The 13038-nt window shown below is 72.4% G+C and overlaps 1 protein-coding gene across 1 annotated transcript; it reads left to right on the plus strand.

The window, feature by feature from the left end:
• Window positions 1-1513: 1513 nt before the first annotated feature.
• Window positions 1514-11402, plus strand: LOC148591063 (dynactin subunit 2-like). The gene is made up of 14 exons (XM_088538153.1): window positions 1514-1630; window positions 2422-2490; window positions 6828-6924; window positions 7001-7062; window positions 7767-7865; window positions 7949-8109; window positions 8560-8704; window positions 8875-8940; window positions 9426-9464; window positions 9535-9612; window positions 10111-10182; window positions 10295-10397; window positions 11119-11210; window positions 11278-11402. The coding sequence occupies exons 1-14, from the start codon at window positions 1595-1597 to the stop codon at window positions 11362-11364; spliced, it is 1206 nt and encodes a 401-aa protein (XP_088394279.1). The 5' UTR covers window positions 1514-1594; the 3' UTR covers window positions 11365-11402.
• The last annotated feature ends 1636 nt before the right edge of the window (window positions 11403-13038 follow it).

The raw sequence follows: 13038 nt of genomic DNA on the forward strand, positions 1-13038 counted from the left end.
GGGATCCGGGATACTGCCCAGGGATGCGGGATGCCGCCCAGGGATGCGGGACGATGCCCAGGGACGCGGGATGATGCCCAGGGATGCGGGATGATGCCCAGGGATCCGGGATACCGCCCAGGGATGCGGGATGCCGCCCAGGGATGCGGGATGATGCCCAGGGATGCGGATGCCGCCCGGGGACGCGGTGCGGGACGCGAGCCGGTGCCGGCGGCCGCCGCTCGCTGCTGCCCGGTGCTCCAGTGACCGGCGGCGCCGCCGCAGCCCCGGTACCAGGCGGGGGAGGCCGCCCCCCCCGCACACGCCCCCCCCGCCGTTAAGGTGGAGCCGCCCGCGGCCCTTAAGGTGGACGGAGATGGGGATGGGGGTGGGGGAGCCGAGCCCCCCTCCCCGGGCGGGTCTGTCCCTCCCCCCTGGTGCCCCCCCCCCAAGCAAGGGCAGCCCCAGCCCTGCCAATTGCCCCCCCCCCGAATGCTGATTCATCAAGGGGGGGGCAGGGACCAGGGCGCCTGGGACCGTCTGGGGCCGTTTCAATTGGGTGGGGGGGGCAGGACGCCTGGGCCCCTGTCTCAATTTGAGGGGGGGGGGCAGGACGCCTGGGCCCCTGTCTCAATTTGAGGAGGGGGGGCAGGACGCCTGGGTCCCGTGGGGAGGGGGGGGTGACGGAGGCCCCCAGCCCCGCGCGGGGAGGGGGCCGGGACGCGGCCCGAGCGCTGCAGCCTCAAGGGCACCTGCCCGGCCTGGACAAAGGGCCGCCCCCCCCGCCCCCCCCGGGCAGGCCGCGGGCTCCCCTCCCCCCGCAGCGCGGGGCCCAGGAGTCCTGACTCACCCCCCCGCCCCCCCCGCCGCGTCCTGCGGGCACCAGCGCGGGGGGGGGGAGCTGAGGCCGGGCGCACTCGTGTCCTTGGTGGTCAGTCCGGGCGCGGGGGGGGGACAGGGCCTGACTGCAGCCCCCTCCCCCTCCCCCGGGGTGTCCCAACCTGAGGGGGGGGGTCTCTCCCCCCCCCCGGGGGCTCTCACCGGGGTCACCCTCCAGTGCCCCCCCCACCGTGCCCCCCCCCCCGGTGGTGCATTCACCCCCCCCCCGGTGCATTGTCCCCCCCCAGTGCATTCATGTCCCCCCCCGCTCGGTGCATTGACTCCCCCGGTGCATTCGTGTCCCCCCCATCCTCACCCCCCGGTGCACTGACACCCCCAGTGCATTCGCGTCCGTGACCCCCCCCCCCGGTGCATTGACCCCCCCCCGGTGCACTGACCCCCCCCCCCCAGTGCATTCGTGTCCCCCCCCGGTGTATTGACCCCCTCCCTCCCCCCCCCCGGTGCATTGACCCCCCCCCAGTGCATTCGTGTCCCCCCCCCCGGTGCATCGACCCCCCCGGTTTATTCGCCCCCTTACATGCCCCCCCCCCCCCAATCCCGGTCCGCCCCCCCGCACCGCTCCCGCACTCCATCTCCCAGCGTCCCCCGCGCCCGCAGATCTCGCGAGAAGAGGCGAGAGCCGCCCCTCCCCTCCCCTCCCCGCCGCCACCGCCCGGCCCGGCCCGACCCGGCCTCGATCCCGGTCCCGGTCCCGGTCCCGGTGCCGGTGCCGGCCATGGCCGACCCCAAGTACGCCGACCTGCCCGGCATCGTGAGTGCGGGCCGAACCGGGCCGGGCCGGGCCGGGCCGGGCCGGGGGGCGGCGGGGGTCGCGGCGCTGGGCGCAGATTCGGGGCGTTTGGGGCAAATTCGGGGCGTTTGCGGCAAATTCGGGGCGTTTGCGGCAAATTCGGGGCTTTTGGGGCGGGGCTGAGGAGGGATCGGGGCCCCTGGGGGCGGATCGGGGTTGTCTGGGGGAGATCGGGGGCCCCGGGGGGCCCTGGGGGTGACGGGGGGTTTTGGGGGCGTTTGGGGCAGATCGGGGGGTCTGAGGGGATCGGGGGGGGCGGCCCGGGGGGGGGGTCTGGGGCCCTGGCCGGGGATGGGGGTAACTGGGGGGGGGTCGGGGGTGCCCGTTGTGGGGGGGGGCGGTTGGGATGCCCTTGGGGGGGCAAATAGGGAATAACTGGGGGGGGTCGGGGGTATTTGGGGGGGGTCGGGGACACCTGAGGTGGTAACGGAGGTGTTGGGGACACGGGGGGTGTTTGGGGTGTCCATAGGGGGACACGGGGGGTGTTGGGGACACGGGGGGTGTTTGGAGGTGCGGGGGACACGGGGGGTGTTCAGGGTGTCCATAGGGGGACACGGGGGGTTCTGGGGACACGGGGGGTGTTCGCGGTGTCCATAGGGGGACACGGGGGGTGTTTGGGGTGTCCATGGGGGGACACGGGGGGTGTTCGCGGTGTCCACGGCAGCACCGGGGGTGCGGGGGGTCCTTGGGGCCGTTCCCGGTGCCGGCGGGGCCGGGCGGCCCCCGGTGCCATCGGAGCCGCGTGCGGCCAGGCCCGGAACGAGCCGGACGTCTACGAGACCAGCGACCTGCCCGAGGACGACCAGGCCGAGTTCGACGCGGTAAGGACCGGCACCGGCACCGGCACCGGGACCGGGTCCTGGCCCCCAGCGTGGCACCGGGTCCCCCAGCACGGCACCGGGTCCCCCAGCACGGCACCGGGTCCCCCATGGCTGTGCGTGTCCCCCATCGTGGTGCCACCTCCTGCGTCACAGCACCGTGTCCCCCATCACAGTATTGTGTCCCCCGTCATGGCACCGTGTCCCCCGTCACAATATTGTGTCCCCTGTCACAGCACCAGGTCCCCCGTCACAGCACCGTGTCCCCTGTCACAGTGTCGTGTCCCCCATCATGACACCGTGTCCCCCATCGTGGTGCCACCCCTTGTGTCACAGTGTTGTGTCCCCCATCATGACACCACATCCCCCGTCACGGCACCGTGTCCCCTGTCACACTGTCGTGTCCCCTGTCGCGGTGCCACCTCCTGCGTCACCCACTGCAGTTCTGGGGGACAAGAAGTGGCCTCCGGGCTGTGTCCCCAGGGCCGGGCTCCAGGGGGGTGACCGCCCCCTTTCCCGTCGGATTTGCCCGGAGATGTGGGGCTGGCGGGGGGGGGACACACACGGGGCGGCGGGATCAATCCCATAAAAACAGCCCAAGTCGCAGCAGGATCCGTCGGAGCAGCCCTGGATGATCCCTGGTGCTCACGCGGGTGCTTGGATCCGCCCGGGCCCTGCAGATCCCTATGGATCCAGCTCAGATCCCTGCGGATCCACCTGGGTCCTGCAGATCCCTATGGATCCAGCTCAGATCCCTGCGGATCCACCTGGGTCCTGCAGATCCCTGTGGATCCATCTCAGATCCCTGCGGATCCACCTGGGTCCTGCAGATCCCTATGGATCCAGCTCAGATCCCTGCGGATCCGCCTGGGTCCTGCAGATCCCTATGGATCCAGCTCAGATCCCTGCGGATCCGCCTGGGTCCTGCAGATCCCTGTGGATCCAGCTCAGATCCCTGCGGATCCACCTGGGCCCTGCAGATCCCTGTGGATCCAGCTGAGATCCCTGAGGATCCAGCTGAGATCCCAGAGGATCCATCTCAGATCCCTGAGGATCCAGCTGGGTCCTGCAGATCCCTGTGGATCCAGCTCAGATCCCTACGGATCCGCTTGGGCCCTGCAGATCCCTATGGATCCATCTCAGATCCCTGCGGACCCAGCTGAGATCCCAGAGGATCCATCTCAGATCCCTGTGGATCCATCTCAGATCCCTGCGGATCCGCCTGGGCCCTGCAGATCCCTATGGATCCAGCTGAGATCCCTGCGGATCCAGCTCAGATCCCCTTGGATCCACCTGGACCCTGCAGGTCCCTGCGGATCCATCTCAGATCCCTGCGGATCCCCACGGATCCCTGCGGATCCCCTTTCCTGTGGGGGGTCGCGACGCTCCCTGCCCTTCGCGGCGCCAGGGCCGGGGGGACCCCCGGGATGGGTGAAATCCCAACGGCTCCCGCAGACGCAGCCCCGGGATCGGCTCCGTGCGGCCCCGGATGCTGCTCCGGGGAGCGGGGGGGGGGCGGGGCTGGGGGCAGTTCCCGGACGCTCCGGACGCTCCGGTGACTCCGGACGCTCCCGGTGGCTCCGGATGCTCCTGGGGCTCCAGATGCTCCGGACGCTCTGGTGGCTCCAGTGGCTCCCGGGGGCTCCGGACGCTCCCGGTGGCTCCGGACGCTCCGGATGCTCCGGGTGGCTCCGGACGCTCCGGCCGCTCCGGTGGCTCCGGCCGCTGCTCCGGGGCGGCCGCGCGGGACTCACTGCGTTTTCCCCGCTCTCGCCCCGCTGCTCCCCTCCCCGCCTGGACACTAGTTTGCACAAGTAAGCGCCGCGCCGCCGCGCTCGCTGCGTCCGCACCCGCATTCGCATCCCGCATCCGCACCCGCATCCGTGTCCTGCATCCCACATCCCGCATCCCGCACCCGCATCCTGCACCCGCATCCTGCATCAGCATCCCGCACCCGCATCCCGCATCCTGCATCCGCATCCCACATCCCGCATCCTGCACCCGCATCCACATCCTGCATCCGTGTCCTGCATCCGCATCCCGCATCCGCATCCGCATCCCGCATCCGCATCCTGCATCCGTGTCCTGCATCCCACATCCCGCATCCCACATCCTGCATCCCACATCCCGCATCAGCATCCCACATCCTGCATCCACATCCTGCATCCTGCATCTGCATCCACATCCTGCATCCCGCATCCACACCCCGCATCTGCATCCTACATCCTGGATCCTGCATCCCCATCCCGCATCTGCATCCCACATCCCGCATCTGCACCCTGCATCCTGCACCCCACATCCTGCATCCGCACCCCACATCCCGCACCCTGCATTTGCATCCCGCATCCACCCTGCATCCCCCATCTGCCCCTCATCCCGCATCCACCTTGCATCCCGCATCCCGCATCCCACATCCACCCCACATCCCGCATCCCGCATCTGCCTTGCACCGTGTCCCGCATGCACCAACCCGGCCGGCTCCTGCAGCCGGAGCCCCCCCGGGATTCCTGGAGCCCCCCCGGGATTCCCAGGCCCGCGGGGGGGTCCCAGAGCCCCCCCGGGATTCCCAGGCCCGCGGGGGTCCCGGGAGCCGCGTCCCGCCCGTCCCGTCGCTCCCCCCGCGCTATTCCCGGTCCCGGCGCCGCGTCCCCCCTGACCCCGTTTTGTCTCTCTCTCGCCCCGACCCTGCCGTGACCTTCCCGTGACCTTCCCGTGACCTTCCCGTGACCTTCCCACGTCCGGCACCGCAAGGAGCTGGTAAGAGCCCCCCCTGCCCCCATCCGCACCGGAATCCCGCGGGAAGGGGCGGAGCAGCCGCGGGATTCCCGCCCCCCCCAGCGCGGGGACATCGCGGGGGACACGGTGACGTCACGGGTGATGCGGTGACGTGGCAGGGGACACAGTGACGTCACGGGGGACATGGGTGACGTCGCGGGGGATGTGGTGATGTCGTAGTGCCACGGTGACGTCACGGTGACGTCATGGGGGACGCGGTGACGTCATGGGGGACGCGGTGACATCGCGGTGCCGCAGTGACATCGCGGGGGACGTGGTGACGTCGTGGGGGATGCGATGACATCGCGGTGATGCGGTGATGTTGCGGGTGCCGCGGTGACATCATGAGTGCCACGGGGATGTTGTGGGGGACATGGGGACATCGCGGGTGCCGCGGTGACGTCGCGGTGACGTCGCGGTGACGTTGTGGTGACGTTGTGGGTGCTGTGGTGGTGTCACGGGACACAGGGACGTCGCGGTGCTGCGGTGACATCACGGTGACATTGCAGGTGCCGCGGTGGCGTTGCGGGGGACACAGGGATGTCGCGGTGACGCAGTGACGTCGTGGGGGACGTGGTGGTGTCGTGGGTGCCGCGGTGACGTCGAGGTGTCGCGGTGACATCGCGGTGACGTTGCGGGTGCCGCGGTGACGTCGCGGTGGCGTCATGGGTGCCGTGGGGGACACAGGGACTTCGTGGTGCCGCGGTGATGTCGCGGGGGACACGGGGACGTCGCGGTGACATCACGGGTGCCGCAGTGCCATTGTGGGTGCCGCGGTGGCATCTCGGGGGACACGGGGACGTCGCGGTGACGTCACGGTGCCGTGGGGGACACGGTGACGTGGTGGGTGCCGCGGTGGTGTCTCGGGGGACGCGGGGACGTCGCGGTGCCGTGGTGACGTCACGGTGGCGTCACGGGTGCCACGGTGATGTTGAGGTGCCGCGGTGACGTCGTGGTGGCGTCACGGTGGCGTTGCGGGGAACACGGTGACGTCGCGGTGACGTCGCGGTGCCGTGGGGGACACGGGGACGTCGCGGTGCCCGGTGACGTCGCGGTGGCGTTGCGGATGCCGCGGTGCCGTCGCGGGGGACGCGGTGACGTCGCGGTGACGTCGCGGGTGCCACGGTGATGTTGAGGTGCCGCGGTGACGTCACGGTGGCGTTGCAGGGGACACGGGGACGTCGCGGTGCCGCGGTGACGTCATGGTGACGTCGCGGTGACGTCGCGGTGACGTCGCGGTGGCGTTGCGGGGGACGCGGGGACGTCGCGGTGCCGCGGTGACGTCGCGGTGCCATCGCGGTGCCGTCTCGGGGGACGCAGGGACGTCGTGGTGCCGTGGTGACGTCGCAGTGACGTTGCGGGTGCCGCGGTGATGTCGCGGGGGACATGGGGACGTCGCGGTGACGTTGCGGTGCCGTCGCGGGGGACGCGGGGACGTCGCGGTGACGTCGCAGTGACGTTGCGGTGCCGCGGTGACATCGCGGTGCCGTCGCGGTGCCGTCTCGGGGGACGCGGGGACGTCGCGGTGCCGCCGCGGTGCCCTGGCGACGCCGCCGTCGTTGCAGGAGGAGCTGAGCAGCGCCAGCGTGGAGCACCTCATCGTCAACCCCAACGCCGCCTACGACAAGTTCAAGGACAAGCGCGTGGGCACCAAGGGCCTGGGTGAGCCGGGGGGGCCGTGGGGACACCCCTGTCACCGGGGGGTGACGGCAGCGCCGACCCCCCCCCCTTCCCGCAGATTTCTCGGACCGCATCGGCAAGAGCAAGCGCACGGGCTATGAGTCGGGAGAGTACGAGCTGGTGAGCGCGGCGCCACCACGGCGGGGCTGGGGACACGGGGACGTCCCCGCGGGTTGGGGACACGGGGACGTCCCCATGGATTGGGGACACGGGGACGTCACCGCATGGCACCGTGGTGGCGTTGGGGACACGGGGACATCCCCGTGGGTTGGGGACACGGGGACGTCCCCGCGCGGCACCACGGCGGGGTTGGGGGCACGGGGACGTCCCCGCGGGTTGGGGACACGGGGACGTCCCTGCGTGGCACCATGGCGGGTTGGGGACACGGGGACGTCCCCGCGCGGCACCGTGGTGGCGTTGGGGACATGGGGACGTCCCCACGGGTTGGGGACACGGGGACGTCCCTGCGTGGCACCATGGCGGGTTGGGGACACGTGGATGGCCCCGCGCGGCACCGTGGTGGCGTTGGGGACACGGGGACGTCCCCACGGGTTGGGGACACGGGGACGTCCCCGCGTGGTGCCGCGGCGGGGTTGGGGACACAGGGACATCCCCGCGGGTTGGGGACATGGGGACGTCCCCGCGCGGCACCGCGGTGGCGTTGGGGACACGGGGATGTCCCCGCGGGTTGGGGACACGGGGATGTCCCCACGCGGCGCCGCGGCGGGGTTGGGGACATGGGGATGTCCCCGCGGGTTGGGGACACTGGGACGTCCCCGCGTGGCACCACGGTGGCGTTGGGGACACGGGGACGGCTCCCGCAGCTCGGCGAGGGGACGGGCGCCAAGGAGACCCCGCAGCAGCGGTACCGGCGGCTGCTGCACGAGGTGCAGGAGCTGGCGGGGGACGTGGAGCGCCTGCAGGTGAGTCCTGGTGCCACCGGTGCCACCGCCCGCGGTGACGGGGACGGTGCCGGGGACGGTGCCGGTGACCCCCGTCCCCGCAGGGCGCCGTGGCCGACGCGGCCGCCGAGGAGCAGCTCACGCCGGTGGCCCTGGCCAGGCAGGTGGCCGCCCTGAAGCAGCAGCTGCTCTCGAGCCACCTGGAGAAGCTGCTGGGGCCCGAGGCCACCGTGAACCTGGCCGACCCCGACGGCGCCCTGGCCAAGTGAGCGGGGACACGGGGGGGACAAGGGGGGGACATGGAGGGGATGAGGAGGGGACACGGAGGGGACACGGGGGGGACATGGAGGGGACAAGGGGGGGACACGGAGGGGACAAGGAGGGGATGTGGCAGGGACAGCGACGTCCCCCTGGTGACAAGGGTGACGGCGGTGCCCGCCATGTGTCCCCCCTGTGTGTCCCCAACATGTGTCCCCTCCGTGTCCCCACCGTGTGTCCCCCCCGTGTCCCCTCCGTGTCCCCTCTGTGTCCCCACTGCGTGTACCCTGTGTCCCCTCCACGTGTCCCCCCGTCCCCTCTGTGTGTCCCCTCCATGTCCCCCCGTGTCCCCCCCTGTGTCCCCTCCCGTGTCCCCTCCCATGTCCCCCCCGTGTCCCCTCCATGCCCCCCGTGTCCCCCCCGTGTCCCCCCCCGTCCCCCCCGGCCCCGCGCGCAGGCGGCTGCTGCTGCAGCTGGAGGCGGCCAAGAGCGGCCGCGCGGGCGGCACTCGGAGCCCGGCCGCGGCGCCCGGCCCCGGCGGCGCCGTCACCTACGAGCTGCACGCGCGGCCGGAGCAGGAGCGCTTCGCGCAGGCCGCCAAGGTGAGCGGCACCGCGGGGACACTGCGGGGGGGGGGACACAGCAGGGACGGGGGGACATGGCGGGGATGGGGGGACACGGCGGGGGGGACACGGCGGGGGGGGACACGGCGGGGGGGACCCGCCTGTCACCCCCCGCCAACCCCGCGTGCCCGGTGCCCCCGTCCCGGCAGGTCGCGGAGCTGGAGAAGCGGCTGGCGGAGCTGGAGGCCACCGTGCGCTGCGAGGGGGACGGCCAGGTGTGGCCCAGCCCCCCCGCGGCGTCACCGACCCCCAGGGCGTCACCGACCCCCCACGGCGTCACCAACCCCCCCACGGCATCACCACCCCCCCGCGGTGTCACCAACCCCCAGAGTGTCACCAACCCCCCGCAGTGTCACCATCCCCCCACAGCATCACCACCCCCCCACGGCACCACAAGCCCCCAGCACCGTCCTGCCCCCCCAGCACCATCCCAGCCCCCCCCCCGCACCATCCTGTCCCCCCCAGGGCCATCCTGTCCCCCCCCCGCAGCATCCCGAGCCCCCCAGCGCTGCCCGGCCCCCCCCAGCATCATCTCAACCCCCAAGGGCCGTCCCATCCCCCCCACCCCCCTGTCCCCCCCAGGGCCATCCTGTCCCCCCCCGTCCCCCCCGGTCCCCCCCCAGGGCCATCCCGTCCCCCCCCCCGACACCCCCGTCCCCCCCCGTCCCCCCCGGTCCCCGCTGACACCGTCTCTCCGCAGAACCCGCTGGCCGTGGGGCTCAAGGGCTCCAGCCTCATGGTGAGTGGGGCCGGGGGGGGGACACACACAGGGCCCCCCCCGGGTGCCCCCCCTCACCGCCCCCCCGCAGGACACCGTGGAGCTGCTGCAGGCCAAGGTGGGCGCCCTGGACGTGGCCGTGCTGGACCAGGTGGAGGCCCGGCTGCAGGTGAGGGGGGGCGCGGGGGGGGGGTCAGCCCCCTGGTCCGCCGCATCCCATCCCATCCCATCCCGTTCTGAACCATCCCATCCCATCCCATCCCATCCCATCCCGTCCTGTCCCATCCCATCCCATCCCGCCCCATCCCGCCCCATCCCGCCCCGTCCCACCCCGTCCCGCCCCGTCCCACCCCGTCCCATCCCATCCCATCCCATCTCATCCCATCTCATCCCATCCCATCCCATCCCATCCCATCCCGTCTCATCCCATCCCATCCCATCCCATCCCGTCCCATCCCATCCTGTCCCGTCCCATTCCGTCTCGTCCCATCCCGTCTCATCCCGTCCCGTCCCATCCCGTCTCATCCTGTCCCGTCCCGTCCCGTCCCATCCCATCCCGTCTCATCCCATCCTGCCCCATCCCATCCCATCCCATCCTGCCCTGCCCCATCTCGTCCCATCCCGTCCCATCCTGTCTCATCCCATCCCGTCCCTTTCCGTCCCGCAGAGCGTCCTGGGGAAGGTGAACGAGATCGCCAAGCACAAGGCGGCCGTGGAGGACGCCGACACGCAGAGCAAGGTGGGCACCGGGGACACCGGGGGGTTTGGGGGACACCGGGGGGACACCGAGGGACACCAGGGGACACCAGGGGACACCAGGGGACACCAGGCCCCCCGTCCGCGCTCCCCAGGTGCAGCAGCTCTACGACACGGTGCAGCGCTGGGGGGCCACGGCCGGCAGCCTCCCCGCACTGGTGCAGAGACTGGTGGCCCTGAGGGAGCTGCACGAGCAGGGTGAGACCGCGGGGACGGCGCGGGGACGGCGCGGGGATGGCACGGGGACGGAGGGGACAGAGGGGACGGCGCGGGGACGGAGGGGACGGCACGGGGACGGGGGGAGAGTGGGGACAGCGAGGACACCATGGGGACAGCGGGGACATCGTGGGGATGGTGGGACAGCAGGGAACAGTGAGGGGACAGCGGGGACACTGTGGGGACAGTGGAGACGTCATGGGGATGGAGGGACAGTGAGGGGACAGTGAAGGGACAGCAGGGACATCACGGGGACAGCAGGGATAGCGGTGACAGTGGGGCGATAGCAGGAATGGTGTGGGGACGGAGGGGCAGCGGGAGCACTATGGGGACAGAGGGGACACCGTGGGGCTGGAGGGGCCGGAGGGGACGCCAATGAGGGGACATGGTGGCGCCGTGGGGCCGGAGGGGACACCATGGGGCCAGAGGGGATGCCGTGGGGCCGGAGGGGACATCGTGGGGACACCGTGGGGACACCGCGGGGCTGGAGGGGACGCGGCGGTGCCGTGGGGATGGAGGGGACACCGTGGGGACACCGTGGGCCCGGAGGGGACACCGTGGGGACACCGATGAGGGGACGCGGCGGTGCCGTGGGGATGGAGGGGACACCGTGGGGACACCGTGGGGACACCGCGGGGCCGGAGGGGATGCGGCGGTGCCATGGGGACACCGATGAGGGGACGCGGCGGTGCCCCCCCCGCAGCGCTGCAGTTCGGGCAGCTCCTGGCGCACCTGGACGCGACGCAGGCGGCCATGGCCGGGGCGCTGCGGGACAACGCGGCGCTGCTGGCGCAGGTGGGTGGCACCGCGGGGGGGGTTGGGGTGCCCCCCCCAGCCCGCTCACCCCCCCGCGCCCCCCCAGGTGCAGAAGACCATGCAGGACAACGTGGCCGTGGTGGAGGGCAACTTCGCCGCCATCGACGCCCGCATCCGGCAGCTGGCGCAGTGACCCCCCCCGCGACCCCCCCGGGACCCCCCCCGGCACCGGGAACCTCCCGGGACCCCCAGGACCGGCCCCGGACATCAGGAACCCCACCTCGTGCACCAGGACCCCCCCCAAGGACCCCCCTGGACACCAGGACCCCCCTGGGGATCCCAGGCACTGGGACCCCCCCATGCACCAGGACCCCTCCATGCACCAGGACCCCCCCCCCCAGGACCCCCTGGGTACCAGGACCCCCCCAGGACCCCCCCCCGGGACCGGGAACTTCCCGGGACCCCCAGGACCGGCCCCGGACATCAGGACCCCCCCCCTCGTGCACCAGGACCCCCCCCCCAAGGACCCCCCTGGACACCAGGACCCCCCTGGGGATCCCAGGCACCGGGTCCCCCCCATGCACCAGGACCCCCCCCCCCAGGACCCCCTGGGTACCAGGACCCCCCCAGGACCCCCCCCGGGACCGGGAACGTCCTGGGACCCCCCCCAGGTACTGGGACCTCCCAGGCACCAGGACCCCCCCCCGGGGCACCGTTGCCCCCCACCCTGGGCAAACAGCCCTTGGTGCAGCCCCCCCCCCCCCCCCAGCTATCGCCCCCCCCCAGCCCTGCCCCTGCTCGGGGGGGGGTGAAGGGCCCCCCCACAATCTGCCCCCCCCCCCGCTTTACCCCCTTGCAGAGCCCAGCTCGAAGCCCCCCCCCCACTGGGGGGGGCAGCACCAGGCCCAGCCGGGGGTTAATTACGTTAATTACATCCTTTAATGAGCGCTGCAGCCGGCCCCCCCCGCGCCCCCCCACGTTAATTAAACCCTCCTCGTCCCGGGCAGGGCTCCGCTTCGTGCAGAACCGGGGGGGCTGCGGGGGGGGGCCCGGCCGGTGGAGACGGTTATTGCTGGTACGGGGGGGGCACAGGGGGTTTTGGGGGGAAAAAAACCTGTTTTGAGGCATTTGAGGAGGGGGAACCTGGCACTAAAACAGCCCTGAGCAGCTGCGGCCCCCCCTACTGCCCCCCACCCCCCGCCATGGCTCCGCGGCGGCTCCCGGGGGGGGCTGCAAGGCCGGGGGGGGTCAGGGGGCACCGGGACCCCCCGTCCCCAGCGCCCCCCCGGGGGTCCCAGCAGCTCCCAGCGGATCCCGGTGGGACCCAGAATCTCCCAGTGGATCCCAGGACCTCCCAGTGGGTCCCAGTTTATCCCGGCACCTCCCGGCAGCTTCCAGTGACTCCCCCGGGATCCCAGTAGCTCCCAGTGACTCCCAGTGGATCCCGGGAGCTCCCAGCGGATCCCAGTGGCTCCCAGTGCCTCCCAGTTTATCCCAGCACCTCCCAGTAGCTTCACATCTCACCCCACCCACCCCACGTTCCCCAAGCGCCCCCCGCGTCCCCACGGGATGGATCCGTGCCCACGTCCCGCCACCCCAGCCCGGATCCGCGCCCGTGTCCCAGCATGGATCCGTGTCCCGGAGCGGATCCGTGTCCCGGTGCGGATCTGTGTCCCGGTGCGGATCCGTGTCCCGGAGCGGATCCGTGTCCTGGTGCAGATCCGTGTCCCGGTGCGGATCCGTGTCCCGGAGCGGATCCGTGTCCCGGTGCGGATCCGTGCCTGTCCCCGTCCATCCCAGCCCGGATCCGTGCCCACATCCCGGCGTGCGGAGCACGGCCCCGTGTCCCGGCGTGTCCCAGCGTGTC

Source organism: Tinamus guttatus, unplaced genomic scaffold (assembly GCF_059628265.1).
Source record: "Tinamus guttatus ecotype Peru unplaced genomic scaffold, ASM5962826v1 Tinamus_guttatus_pri_ptg000934l, whole genome shotgun sequence".
In the NCBI taxonomy this organism is placed as follows: Eukaryota; Metazoa; Chordata; class Aves; order Tinamiformes; family Tinamidae; genus Tinamus; species Tinamus guttatus.